General features: G+C 38.7%; 2 protein-coding genes across 2 annotated transcripts; both read left to right on the plus strand.

Annotated features, from left to right (window-relative positions):
- The first annotated feature begins 4,198 nt into the window (after positions 1-4,198).
- On the plus strand, positions 4,199-8,612 carry LOC133706463 (growth-regulating factor 5-like). The gene is made up of 5 exons (XM_062132001.1): positions 4,199-4,314; positions 4,414-4,619; positions 5,044-5,401; positions 7,771-8,230; positions 8,325-8,612. The coding sequence occupies exons 2-4, from the start codon at positions 4,427-4,429 to the stop codon at positions 8,210-8,212; spliced, it is 993 nt and encodes a 330-aa protein (XP_061987985.1). The 5' UTR covers positions 4,199-4,314; positions 4,414-4,426; the 3' UTR covers positions 8,213-8,230; positions 8,325-8,612.
- Positions 8,613-9,361: 749 nt separating this feature from the next.
- On the plus strand, positions 9,362-14,156 carry LOC133706462 (probable LRR receptor-like serine/threonine-protein kinase At3g47570). Its single transcript, XM_062132000.1, has 6 exons — positions 9,362-9,917; positions 10,000-10,071; positions 10,600-10,671; positions 10,765-11,124; positions 11,447-13,453; positions 13,552-14,156. The coding sequence occupies exons 1-6, from the start codon at positions 9,500-9,502 to the stop codon at positions 13,923-13,925; spliced, it is 3,303 nt and encodes a 1,100-aa protein (XP_061987984.1). The 5' UTR covers positions 9,362-9,499; the 3' UTR covers positions 13,926-14,156.
- Positions 14,157-14,369: the final 213 nt, after the last annotated feature.

Consider the following 14,369-nt stretch of genomic DNA (forward strand, 5'->3'; position numbering starts at 1 on the left):
AAGTTTTTTGATTGATTTACATTTGTGTATGAGAGTTATAAGTTTAAATTCATAGAAGTTAATTGATTGTTTTTTATGTGCTTTCAGTTTTTCACTTGTTGACAGGTTAGGGATTTAAAATTTCCATTTGGGCCAAAGCTGAAAGCTGGCCCAATCTTAAACTCGGTTGGAGGCCCAACCAACCGATACCAACCGGTACCGAGAAGTCGGTATACCGACTTTTGTGGCCGGTAGTGGTACTACATTTTGTGTACCAATAAGTTCTGGTACGGTAGGTGGTATTGGACTTGAAGGTCCGGTACCGTACCGAACCCAGCCCTAGATTTCTAGATCCAGTCGTCTTCTAAGGTAAGTGGCTTTGACACTGCTACAACAGAAACATTTGCAATACAAGCACAGTGTTGCACTTGAAGGTGGCTTCAATGCTAACACATGACCTTGTCCCTACTACAAGAACGTGAATATCTTGTGACTCCTTACTTGCCAAGACATGAATAATCCTCATGGCAGACACATAGCGATGCATCAAGATATTGTTATAAGGCAATTGTCAATTGGGATGACATGGTAAGACTTATGTGCAAAGGATAGACCACTATATTCAGGGTTGAAAATGCAGACGATGCTAGCGATAATATGAGCATTGAAGAAGACAATAATAGCTTTAGTGGCACGTAAGGTTTTCAAGATGATAATTTAAAGAAGAAAACCGTTTCTTCTACTTCAACAATTTCATCACCGCCAAAAAAACTCAAGGTGGAAGAAATAATTGTTGTGGCGGTATATGAAATGGCTTATTTAATTAAAGAGATGGCTTCTAGTATGGTTTCAACATCTTCAAATAAAGCCAATGTGACGGTTGATGAAGTTTGTGAGGAGCTTATGACAATACCTAATCTACGAGAAGATCTTCGCTAGAAAGCAATTAAATTAAATTATTTGCTAACGAAGCAACAAAATTGCAAGTATTGAAGAAGACTCCACTTAAGAAAAAGAATGAATTTATTTTAAAGTCAATGCCATGAGACTTTTGAAATTGTTGTAGGGTTTTGTTGTGATATAGAGGATGTTATTATTATTTTGTTATTAGAATGTTGACATTTTCAGTCTATGAATTTAAGCGGGACGAAAATCGTATAGTGGACTTTGAAATTGAATTGATATTTTGTTCAAATATTATTTAGTTAGAAAAAAAAAACACAATTTTTTTTAAAGAAGACAAAAAAAAAGAGATTTTTTTTGTGAAAATCTCATAATTAAATCCCTTAACTCAAACAAATTACACAACACAAGTTATTTGTATATCCCTCACTTAAAGCTCCTATCATCTCATAACCCCTTCACCTTAGAAATCCATCAACTTGAAGTTCCTTGGAACCTTCAAGTCCCCTACCCAAACACTGCCTAAAGTTTGAGGCATAATTTACCCACACTTCAAGACACACTCTACGTTTTAACTTGTCTTTATTGTATAAAAAAAACTCATATCGCAAAAAATTAATCACTGGAGTTTAGGCCATTCGAGATTTTGGTTTCCAACATTCTAAAACTATCACATTGGTACCTCAAAATTAATTTCCGACATACATTTGGTACCTTTCGTTAATTACACAGTTAACTCTTTCTTTTTGTCAAGGGCATTTTGGTCTTTTCCTCTCTCATGTTAGTTAATTAGTTGTAATTACTTCTCATTTTGCATATACTAGTACTATTTATGCTTTCCATTTTTATTATTGATAATTAGTCATCAATGACTAATTATCTTGATCAAAACGATTATGTGTTTTGTGGTGAGAAAAAAGAGAGAGGACAAGACAAAAATACCCTTGAAAAAAAATGAAGGAGTTAACGGAGGGCACTAAAAGTATGTCGAAGATTAATTTTGAGATACTAATGTGATAGTTTTAGAATGATGGGAACCAAAGTGTCGAGGTCCAAACTTTAGGGATTGTTTGTGACATTTACTCTAAATTGTTTGTAATACTTTTTTAATTTTTTTTTAATTTTGTAATGCTCTCATTACACCAATGATTTTTTTAAAGGATAATATGAGAATATTATAGACAATTTATAAAATTCAGAGAATGAAAATGTAAAATGCTTGTAAATTGACATGTGGAGATATATTAAAATTAGTTTCACAATTGAACTAATCCATGTCTTAGATAATAGACGATTAATACCTCTATATATAACCATGTAAGTACACATCTGTTGGATATAAAATACTCCGAACAATTTCATACAAGGGTACACTCACTTTGTACATTAGTAAACTAGCTTAAATTGAAATGAAATTGTCTACTACTATTGGGAATTTATCTACATTTAATATATGGTACAACTTTTACAACTGTCTTAATATAAATTAGGGGCTGTGACCAGTTACCCATTTTTAGCCCAAAAAATGCCCACTTACTCCACCAAGAGTTTTTTAACCCCATTTACCCAATCTTACATCTATTGACATTTTAGCCCCTGTTAATTAAATTAAAACTCATCCATCTCTTATCAGTCTCTCTCTCCTTCCCAAACTCTCTCTCTCTCCCCCCGATCTCCACCTCCACTCTCTCTCTCTCTCTCTCTCTCTCTCTCTCTCTCTCTCTCTCTCTCTCTCTCTCTCTCTCTCTCTCTCTCCTCCCCATGATCTCCACCTCCGGTCTGTCTCTCTCTCTCTGATCGCCGCGCCGGAGATGCAGTCCAAATCTGAACACGACGATGAAGCTCCAGTCGGCGATCCAACGTTCTCGTCGCCGTTCGATTGATCGGCGATCCAGCCACTCCAACGTCCTCGTCGCAGTTCATCGGCAATGTGTCTACTGCCCCTAACGCTGCCCCTAAACCCTAAACTTAACACGAAGACATTATTTGGGGGCAGTAATGTGTCTACTGCCCCCCACTAAACCATTATTACTGCCCCCCACTAAACCATTAAAACTTGCCCCAGTTTTGTGAAGGATTCTGACTTCGTATGAAGACATTATTTGGGGGCAGTAATGTGTCTACTGCCCCCCACTAAACCATTAAAACTTGCACCAGTTAAGTGAAGGGTTCTGACTTCGTATGAAGACATTATTTGGGGGCAGTAATGTGTCTACTGCCCCCCACTAAACCATTAAAACTTGCACCAGTTTCAAGGATTCACAGTGTATTGCACTTTATCACAAACAAATCAACAAGAGATGATTACTGTCTCCTAAGAAAGACATTATTGGGTGGCACTAATGTATCTACTGCCCCCCAATAGACCATCAAACATTACACCGCTTCCTATGTTTCGCAGATTATACAAGTTATTCACACTCAAAACAACAGATAATGTCTAAAAACCCACATTATGAGGGTCAATATTCTGTCTACTGCCCCCCACTAGACTGACACAAACAACACAATTTTTTTCATTTATCAACTACTGCAATTTAACACTACATTTACTTTGGAATAGCAGTTTTCAGTCCGTCAATAAATAAAGCAGTCATCATTGGCCCCCAATACAAAGTCTACTGGGGGGCACTAATGTTACAACTTTTATGGGTATGACTGCACAATAGCAGATAGCCATTTTCAGTCCGTCGTCGATTCCTTCAGAAGGTCAACCCCGGCCTCGCCGAGCTTCTCAGCGACGAGGACCGTCGGCTTGGCGTCGAGCCTGGCAGCGGAGAGCACGACGACGAGTTTCGGCGCGGCGATGGCTAGAGCAGGCGTCGTGGGCGACCTGCCGGAGCGATGGAGGGAGGGAGAGAGAGATCCGACGTCTTCTGGAGAGAGAGAGAGAGAGAGAGAGAGAGAGAGAGAGAGAGAGAGAGAGAGAGAGAGAGAGAGAGAGAGATAGAGAAATCGGTGAGGGGGGAGGAGAGAGAAATCGGTGAGGGGGAGAGAGAGAGAGAGAGAGAAACTGAGAGTAGAGAGATTGAAGGAGAGGGCAAAAAAGTCCCAAAAATTAATAAAAAGAATTAATTGGGTAAAGGGGAAATAATCCCTTAGAGTGTTTTGGGTAAATGGGGTTTAAAAACTCTTAGTCGGGCAAGTGGGCACATTTTAAGCTAAAATTGGGTAAATGAGCATTTTCCCTATAAATTATTCTTCAACTACGATTGATCTAATAATACATGGTAGATTAGTTCGATATAGAGATAGACTCATTGTAATGATATATTGAACTAGGTAGTGTCTAGTGTATTAGTAAACTTCCCTTGAGAGTCTTAAACACACACAGATTTTTTATACTATATGTAAACTCACGCCTGTGTCTTGTGGGTTTCATTTTACTTATTTGCGGAAACGAATATGGCCAAACCCCTCCTCCTCTCCAAGGTAACCGCCTCTCTTCTCTCTTCTCTCTCCTTACACTTTTTATATATATACTGTGTTCGACCCAATCGGCGGTGACTGAGATTTGGTTGGGTTTGTTAGCATTGATTGCGAAATGAGCCGGTCGTTGGTGGGCGGTGGAGGTCACGCGCCGCCCTTCACAGTGTCGCAGTGGGCGGAGATGGAGCATCAAGCCTTGGTTTTCAAGTATCTCAAGGCCGGCCTGCCTGTTCCTCCGGACCTCTTGGCCCCTATTCGCAACAGCTTCAACCTCATCTACCCCGATTTCCTGCGCCACCCCGCCTCTTGTACGACATTCTCACATTCTCAATCAAGTCTAATTCAATTTAATCTCTGATTTTCTGCTCAATTAAGTTAATTAATGTCTTGGTTGTGAAGAATTACAGTCGTCTAGTACGTTAGCTTAGAAAATTGAACATGAAAAGTCGCCATAGATGTTGATTTTCTGTGGATTACTCGTTTCTTTTCGCTCTAAAATGTTGGCGTTAGCTTCAATTTTGTTTCTGTGCTTCATTTCAGGAATTAAACTGAGTTTTTTGTATGCTCTTAAGTGATTTAGGTTATGGATTTAGTGTTAGTAGATACTTCCGGTTTAGTTGTGTGTCGATTGTTAGTGTTAGTCTTATCATCTGTTTGTTATGTATTTCTGTTTTCTTGACTTGGGTGGGGTGTTTTTTGGTGATGTATATGACTTCTATTGATCTGTTGCAGTGACTTATGCTTCCTTCTGTGGGAAGAAAATAGACCCCGAGCCAGGGAGGTGCCGGAGGACAGATGGCAAGAAGTGGAGGTGCTCTAAAGATGCACATCCAGACTCCAAGTATTGTGAGCGGCACATGAATCGTGGTCGCTACCGTTCAAGAAAGCTTGTGGAATCACAAACTGCTTCTCAATCTCTGTCAACTGTGGCATCGTCAGACATAAGGACTGGGAGCCGTAGCCACAGCGGGAGCTTCCAAAACATGCCCTTGCACTCACCAGGAAATAGTGGAAGTCTATGCTTTGGAAGTGATGTATCTCAGTTGAAGATGGAGCCTATACCCTACGGGATAGTGAAGCGTGGAAACAGGTATATCTATTACCTTGTTGGTTTATTAGTAGAATTGCCATGACTTTTGTGAGTGTTGCATACCTAACAATTGTTCTATGCTACGACTAGTTTACAACAGAAGAAACTGTAGTTTGTGCATAATATATGCTTGGTGTGCTAAAGTTTATTATCTGAGAGAGTACTCATCTCCCCTTTTGTCTGGTTCCTGAAGTATTGGTGACCAAAGCCTAAGATGTGAAAGACGTAATTAATACTATGAATCTGTCCTCGGTTATGCCAACAACAGATGATGGCCATTTTGGAGTTTTATTACTGCTGTAGTTTTACATCTGAGTAAGATATTTTTGAGACATCACCCTTCACTGCATCAGTCCTGAGCATTTCAAAGACTTGATAAAAATGCCACACAATTTGAAGGCTTAATTACAATGTATAGTGCTTGATTGAAAAACTTGATGTGTTAGGAGTAGTTAGTAGAATCTAACTGACAATGCCTTTGTAGCTATAGGCAAAGGCATTAGTTTGATTAATAAAAGGCAGCTTTTGGTCATCATATAATGCCATATTTTCAACATGCCAGTGTTGAAGAATCCTTTCTCTGCCGTAGGTTTGACATGACTGCCAGCATATTGTAAATGCAGTTGTTCCTTCATGTTTCTACCCGTATGCAATTTTGTTTCTGTGTGTCTGTGTGTAAATTTTAATTTCTCTTGCAAATTTGCGGTAGACTGTAAATGTATATACAAGGTGGCTAGGAAAGGTTTTGGGAGTTGATGGAACTCAACCAAGTTTCCAACAATCACAAGTGAAAATCTAGGGGTGTGTTAAAGATTTAAGAAGGGTTTACTTCACGGTTCTTTTTTATCTTAGTAATTGATGTCTTGGCAGTTGATTGTTCAGGCTAAAGATTTCAGCTTGATTGAGGCCCAGGCCTTTGAATAAACAGTTCAAAAGTGTTATGGTGGGAGATGATGGAGGAAAGGTCTCTAGAGTTGTGGGTGGCAGTATTGGCGTATGGCCTTCAAATTATCCAAGGCTTCCTTTTGGTCTAACCCATGCTCATTGACCTTACTCCATATGTGGAAAGAGTCAGGAGGTGATAGGATGGTTGAAAAAGGAGTCTGGTAGCATGTCTTGGGTTCAGTCAGTCTCATGTAGTATTTTTTACTTATTTCATGTCTATTAAAAATAAGAAGCAGAGTGGCCAAATCGTAGAAAAGTTGAAGAGATATTTTAGTAGAAGGGATGGGTGTAATTTGAAGATAGAACAGACCATTTAAGGAGTGTACTGTAATAAAACAACTGGTTCATGATGGCAAGCTTACGTTAAAATTTGGTTAAAATACGATCTGGAAAAGTTTTGGTTCCTTGTTATACCTATTTGTAATAAAGTTTTCTTATCTAAATTTTTGATGATGAATCCAGACAACAAATAATTTGCCTTGGTGAATACTAGAGAGTTTGAGAAGTTTCATTGTTATGAGAGTAAGCATGATAGTGTTTGTAACCAAGGGATATGTGAGAGAAGAAATTGGACAAACTTTCGAGAGATTGATGGAATTGAATAAAAAATGGGCTGGCCCATAGGCAGTCTTGGCCCCAGCCTATAGGTGGCCTACATCGAGCACAGCCATACCGCAGCTGGCACATAGGCTGCAGACCTTTTGATTTGAGTGAGTTTTTGGCAGCGACTGTAGCCATCATGTAATGCAGATGCTGATAGATAGTTGATCAGAACCTCAGCTTAGTTAGCTTTTTAAATTGTTAATGGCCTGCCTTTAGGCTTTGACACACCCTTGGTCACACTCTTTGATTTTTGTTTGTAAATTGTTCGACTCTTTTGCTTTTACTTGTGTGGAACTTTCTTGTCTTGCTTTGTCTAGTTATAGGAACGACCTAGTTAAAACAATGGTATGCTTGCATTGGTTAGTATGATGCCAAGTCTCTGTAAGCTACTGTACCCAAAGAAAAAGGAAAAAATGTCAAACATAACAAAAGAAACTCTACCATGTCAACTTAATAAGCTAGGCAAAGGAAGGCTGGAATGGCGATTTACTTAGTCTCTTAGAAGAAACAGAAGAGGGTAAAATAAGTGAAGTGGTGTTTAGAGGGCCGCAGTCATGCTCACATTATATCGTCTACCAGAATAATTCAATGTGAATTTGAGGCAGTTCTCTTCTTTTTGTTAGTAATCCTTATGCCTTTGCTCTTGGATCCCTGCATACATGTAACTACTTTGTTGTGGTCACACAAGAAAGGATCTGAGACTCGCATTGAGAAGAAAACAGAAGAAATTTTATGAAAGTTGAAAATTGATTTCTTAGACATAGCGTATTGAGAATTGGTTTCTAAAAACCTAATGGTTGTCTCGATATAATGGAATGCAGGGTCCTCGATGGAGCAGAGGAGCATAATTTTATGCCAGAAGCTTCAGGGAGTGCGAGATCTGCTGGGGTGGATAGTACTGTAGACAGTCCATGGCGTCTTATGACATCTCGAGTTCCCTTGAACTCCTCATCGGAACCTAGAAATGGTTCTTTTTTGCTAAACAACTCCCAGCTGCAGACATTGCAAGATAGCGAACCATTGACTGTTGATGCTGCTATGACCAAACAACAGCAACGGCAATATGTTGGTGGAGAGTTTGGCGTACTGAGATCTCTAAAACAGGAACAGCATTCTCTTCAGCCTTTCTTTGATGAGTGGCCTAAATCAAGAGATCTGGGTTTCCATCACAACGATCCTAGATCAACCAATAGCTTATCAAGCACAACTCAGCTGTCAATGTCTAACCTGATGGCTCCCTCTAATTTCTTCAAGGAGCGATAAATCACCCAGTGCCCAGTGGTATGATTTTTCTTTGGACTATCTTCTAGATACTTTTCCATTCTGCACAACAGAAAAGGACAGAATTAATCATTTGATTTACATGATCATGCAGATGCCTATCCTTGAACCTGTGAGCTGAATGTGTGAATCTTCTTGTGTCTGTGCTATGTGGGGTTCCTGTTTCCTGTAATTTAAGCTCTTATGTGACCACTATGTTTTCTTTTATTTGTATTTCTGACATTCATGCATGTACTACAGTAATAATGAGTTTTAGATACTCTGAAGCATGAATGCTGTTCTCTTCATCTCGGGGTGCTGTACAATTCATGCTTCTCAGAGATTAAAGCTCTTATGTAACCAATATTGCTTAGGCTATCTATTTGTAGTTTCACTTTGCTCCTGTTATGGTTTCTACGATGTGTTTTGGGTATTCAATCACAACCAATTAGTTGTTAAAAGTCTGATCAGTTTATGGGAATATACATATATTGGAAAATCCCTATGACGTTTATACTTCTAGGATTTACTCTTGCTCAATCACTTTGTAGTGATCCTCTAATCTCTTTGCCGGGTATTTGTTAGCAAGATAAATAAAATACCAAAGGGATACGTATTGTCTACCATAAACTTGTTATTTTGGGGGTTTAAGTTGTAGAGCTTATAGGCAACTTCATAAAGAAACTTGGAGTTGGATAGTGAGTAGTTGCTTCACTGTGGAAAGTGGAAACCATCTTACCTACTTGGCACCAAGCCTTCAATTCCTCAATTGGCTCCCCACCCAAATTAAAGCTTATTAGTTGAATACGTTCTTATGCCAACTTAACCTTAATAATTATTACGGAGTGATCTATATTCTTCTAATAGTCAACTCTCTAAGATGCTGGGAAATTAGTGAAATATACAGATCAACTAAGAGTAGAATTGGATGATCACAGAAAGATAAAATGAAGTTGACTAAACCACTAAAGAAATGCCCGTAGAATTTCTAAAGTAGAATTGGATGATCACAGAAAGATATTGACAAAAGTCAACTTCATTTTGACAATATGTATTGGCTTTTAATAAGAAAAGGATAGACAGGGCTTTTGTAGTGATCGTAGAAAATAAAAATTTTAGCTATGTTGGTCAGACTTTGTGAGAGTTGGACTATTGAATTCAACTTTCGTTTTCATATATTCCTTGGACCAGAAGAACTTGGCAGTATTAATTTCTTTGCTGATTGAATCCTTGCTTGTCACCTTATCAATTCGTTTTCAGTGTCAAAACATATGCATATCTCTGGTGACAATGCATACAATGAAGAGAACTCGGTTCTCCCTCATGTTGCTGTTACACTGTTGTATGTGTAGCTTTACTGGTGTTGTGGTAGCAGCACAAAACAAGAATGTCAACACAGACCAGTTGGCTCTTCTTGCTCTCAAAGCTCACATCACCAGTGATCCTCAGAAAATCATGACCAACTGGTCCACAGCCACCTCGGTCTGCAACTGGGTTGGCATTACTTGTGGTGCTCGCCACCTTCGAGTGGCGGTCTTGAATATCTCTTACTTTGGTCTCACAGGAACCATTCCTCCAGAGCTAGGAAACCTGTCATTTCTTGTTCAACTGGACTTCACCAATAACAGTTTCCATGGCACTTTGCCCATGGAGTTGTCTCGCTTGCGTCGATTGAAGTTGATTAGCTTTGGATACAACAATTTTATTGGTACCATTTCATCTTGGTTTTGGTCCTTATCTAAACTTCAAACCTAGCTTCTGTTGTTTGGTAATCAGTTTTCAATTTTCAGGTTCCTTACCCACTGAAATCTTCAACCTATCTGCACTGGAAAAGATTGATCTGACCAATAACCATCTATCAGGTACTTAAATTCTTACATCAGCAATTTCAGGCTTATATTTCGAAGAGTATAAATTCTCTCATGTGGTTGTATAACAATTGATAATACATGATTTATGATGTTCCAACCCATTAAAATGGTTCATCTTGATACCTTCTGAATATAAGACAAGCTTATTTCTGTTGGATTTTGAATTTTTTGTGTGCAAGATAAATACAAAGGTGTTTGAGCAAAAGAAGAAAAGAATTTACAACACCTCTAAACAATATGTGAAGTTTATCCATGAATTCATAGACTTTGGATTTGCAATGCACAGCTAAGATTGACCGGAACACATTCAAGTATCAAAATCCCAAGTCCATCTTTTCTTGTGCATGCAATTACAAAGTTAACAGGTTACAGCTGCAATACAAGGCCTATCTTTCCTTTGCTTGGGGTTTTTCCTTTGAATTTCCCCAAGAAAGGTTTTAATGAGGCCAGAAATATGCTCTCTCAGCCTTGTAAGCCTTAGCTACTCTATTAATGATGTTGTTTGGTTGAAACTAAAAGGTAGCATACCAAGAGAAATCGGGAACTTAACAATGCTGAAGGAGATAATCCTTGATGGTAACAACTTCAAAGGTATGGCTTGGATTTGTTTGCAGTGCAGTGTGTCGTAAACCGCCTATGTACTTGTTAATTCATTCCTTTACCATAGACCTGCTGATTTTCCAGGAATTCCAAACGAGATCGGCACTTTAGCTCAGCTGGAGGTGTTGAATGTGCAAGACAATGCACTAAATGGTCCTTTGCCTGTTGCTGTCTTCAACTTGTCTTCTTTGACCCAAATGGGACTAACAAAGAACAACTTGACTGGTAGTATTCCAGACAATATATGCGAAAACCTTCCCAGTATTCAAGCACTTTTTTTGTCTTACAACCAGTTTGATGGTCCACTTCCATCCAAATTATGGCAATGCAAAGAGCTTCTCTATTTATCACTGTCGTTTAACAAATTCAGTGGAGGCATACCCAGAAATATTGGGAACTTGACCAGTTTAATGCATATATATCTTGCGGCAAACAATTTGCAAGGTATTTCATCCAACTTGTCAACTCATCTACTATTTTCTGTTCTGTTTTTCCTGATACTATCTAGATTTATTATAACTTTAATATTTATATGCCTATTCCGAAACAGGTTTAGGTTAGTCTCTTAGAATTGTTAATTTGTTAATGAGTCTATTAGCAGATTAGTTATTTTATGAAGAAGCTGAAAAATAAATGTGCTTAGATTACATCAATTTTCATGTATAGTAATAATATTAGATGTAATATGAAGTATCTAATAATCATATGAAAGTTAGAGATGTAATAGCCAAAGGTTTGAAAGTTAAACTTGGGTACAATGTGGCAGGTACTATACCACATGAGATTGGTGATCTTTCAAAATTACAGGTTTTGTCACTTCCAGGTGTTAATGTTCATGGTGTTATCCCATCCACAATCTTCAACATGTCCTCACTGATAGGAATATCGCTAGCTAGTAATCAGCTCTCAGGTAGCCTCCCAGCAAACATAGGCCTTGGGGTTCCACATCTAAAGCAGCTTCTTGTATCAGGGAATAACCTCACTGGAGCAATTCCAAACTTCATCTCTAATGCCTCTAACATCATAACCATAGACATGGCCGCTAACTATTTTTCGGGGTTTATTCCTAGCAAGCTCTGTGCCTTACCATACCTTGAGCGCCTAAACTTAGCAGAGAATTATTTGACTATTGATACTTCTGCTCCAGAAGTAAACATATTCTCTTGCTTGTCCAATCTTCAAAATTTAGGGACGCTGTTACTGGCAAAAAATCCACTAAACGCCATGCTTCCCATTTCCTTTGCCAACCTCTCTACATCACTTCAATATATTGATCTAAGCGAATCCAATGTGATGGGTAACATTCCTTATGATACTGGCAACTTGAGTAGCCTGACAGCCTTATTCTTAGGTACCAATCAATTAGGTGGACCAATTCCAACTTCAATGGGAAGCCTACAGAATCTCCAAGCTTTGAATTTGAAGGAGAACAGATTGCAAGGACATATCCCAAATGAACTTTGTCAACTTCAGAATCTAGCCTTTTTACTGATTGGGGTAAATCAGCTCTCTGGTTCAATACCTTCTTGCTTGGGCAATTTAGCTACATCACTGAGAAGTCTATATCTGGGGTCCAATTTTTTAAATTCCACAATACCATCTACCTTGTGGGGACTTGCATATCTCTTGCACATAGACTTGTCATCCAATTCTCTAACTGGACCTCTCCCAGAAGATGTTGGTACTCTGAAAGTTGTGATAGATATAGATTTATCAAACAACCGTTTATCTGGTGGGCTACCGAGCAGCATTGGGGTTCTACAGGATTTGGTCACTCTCGCCTTGGAAAATAATAATTTAGAAGGCTCTATTCCTAGTTCATTTGGGAACTTGCTAAGCTTAGAACTCTTGGACTTGTCTAAAAACAATCTATCTGGAGTGATTCCAAAGTCTCTAGAACAAGTCTTGCATCTCAACTATCTAAATTTGTCTTACAACAGACTGGAGGGAGAAATTCCAGCAGGCGGACCTTTCAAAAACTTCTCTTCTGAATCATTTGTCTCAAATGGTGCGCTCTGTGGTGAATCCCGACTGCATGTTCCATCATGCAAAAACAGTTCAGTGAAACCACCTTCAACTAAAGCTAGTAGATCCATCTTGAAGTTTATTATTCCGGGGATAGTGTCAGTAATACTCCTAGTGGCCTCCCTATTGGTGTTGATACTGCACAGGAAGAAGAATGTGAATGTTGCAATGGAGACTACCTTGTTATCTCAACCCCTATGGAGAAAAATTTCGTACTTGCAACTTCGAAGTTCAACAGATGGGTTTAATGTAAGCAACTTACTTGGAACCGGGGGTTTTGGCTCAGTGTATAAAGGAACACTAGATGGGATAGATGTGGCGATAAAGGTTTTCAATTTACAGCTAGAAGGGACTTTCAAAAGTTTTCATATTGAATGTGAGATGCTAAGCAAAATTCGCCACCGAAATCTTATCAAGATCATTAGTTGTTGCAGTCAAACTGATTTCAAAGCAGTGGTACTGAACTACATGCCTAATGGGAGCCTTGACAAGTGGTTGTATTCTCAGAGCTTTTCTCTGAACACCCTGCAGAGGTTGAATATAATGATAGATGTTGCGTCGGCATTGGAATATCTGCATCATGGTTATGGAACAACTATTGTCCATTGTGATCTGAAGCCCAGCAATATACTACTGGATAATGATATGGGAGCACATGTAGCTGATTTTGGTATTGCAAAACTCCTAGGCGGAGGAGATTCTATGACACAGACAATGACCCTCGCCACAATTGGGTACATGGCTCCAGGTTATGCACTATTGCTACTTTATCTTTCAGTTTAAATATCTTGTACTGTCCTTAATAATGAACAAGTTTAACTTTGGATTTTCTTTCCCTTATTTCAGAATATGGAATGGATGGAATAGTTTCCAGAAGAGGGGATGTGTACAGTTTTGGTATTGTACTCATGGAAACATTCACAAAAAAGAAGCCGACAGATGAGATGTTTGTTGGGGAAATGAGTTTGAAGCAATGGGTTGCGAGTTCACTATCATCTCCAGATGCAACAGTTGAAGTTGTGGACGCCAATTTACTTGGGAAACAGGAAGATGTTAGTTTCATAAGCAAGAGGGTCTGTTTATCATCCATAATGGAATTAGCTGTAGCTTGTTCTGCAGAATCACCAGAAGAGAGGATGAATATGCAAGATGCTTTAGTGACACTCAATAAAATTAAGGTGAAGCTTTTGGAAGACGTTGAAGGTGGAGGTGTGGTTTGAAATCATCATCTGCAGCATACATTTCATGACTACATTTGATTCAGTCCTTTTGTATTAAGGAGTCCTTTGACTGCAGTTCATACTTCATAGAAGAAACACAGAAGATTACTATTAAACTGAACGCTTTCCCTGGCTCTCAAACCATGTCAAAATCAATAAAGAATCATTCATAAATCACTAGCTTCATATTGTTGATAAACTCATGTGTGTGCAAATTTTGAAGTTGTTACTCTCCATACATAATTGCTATAATTTCTGTTGTTTATTATTCCACTGGTATTGCTCTTGCTCAATATACTCTCTGAATTGATCCCCTAGTCTCCTCGCTGAGTATATATGACGGAGGATAAAGACCATGCGGAAAGCCTCCTCAACTTGAGAAGTATCAGTTCGTAGCTTCAAGGCCATGGTTGATCATCTTATTTTTGCCACAGGTTCAAGAAA

Source organism: Rosa rugosa, chromosome 4 (assembly GCF_958449725.1).
Source record: "Rosa rugosa chromosome 4, drRosRugo1.1, whole genome shotgun sequence".
Taxonomy (NCBI): Eukaryota; Viridiplantae; Streptophyta; class Magnoliopsida; order Rosales; family Rosaceae; genus Rosa; species Rosa rugosa.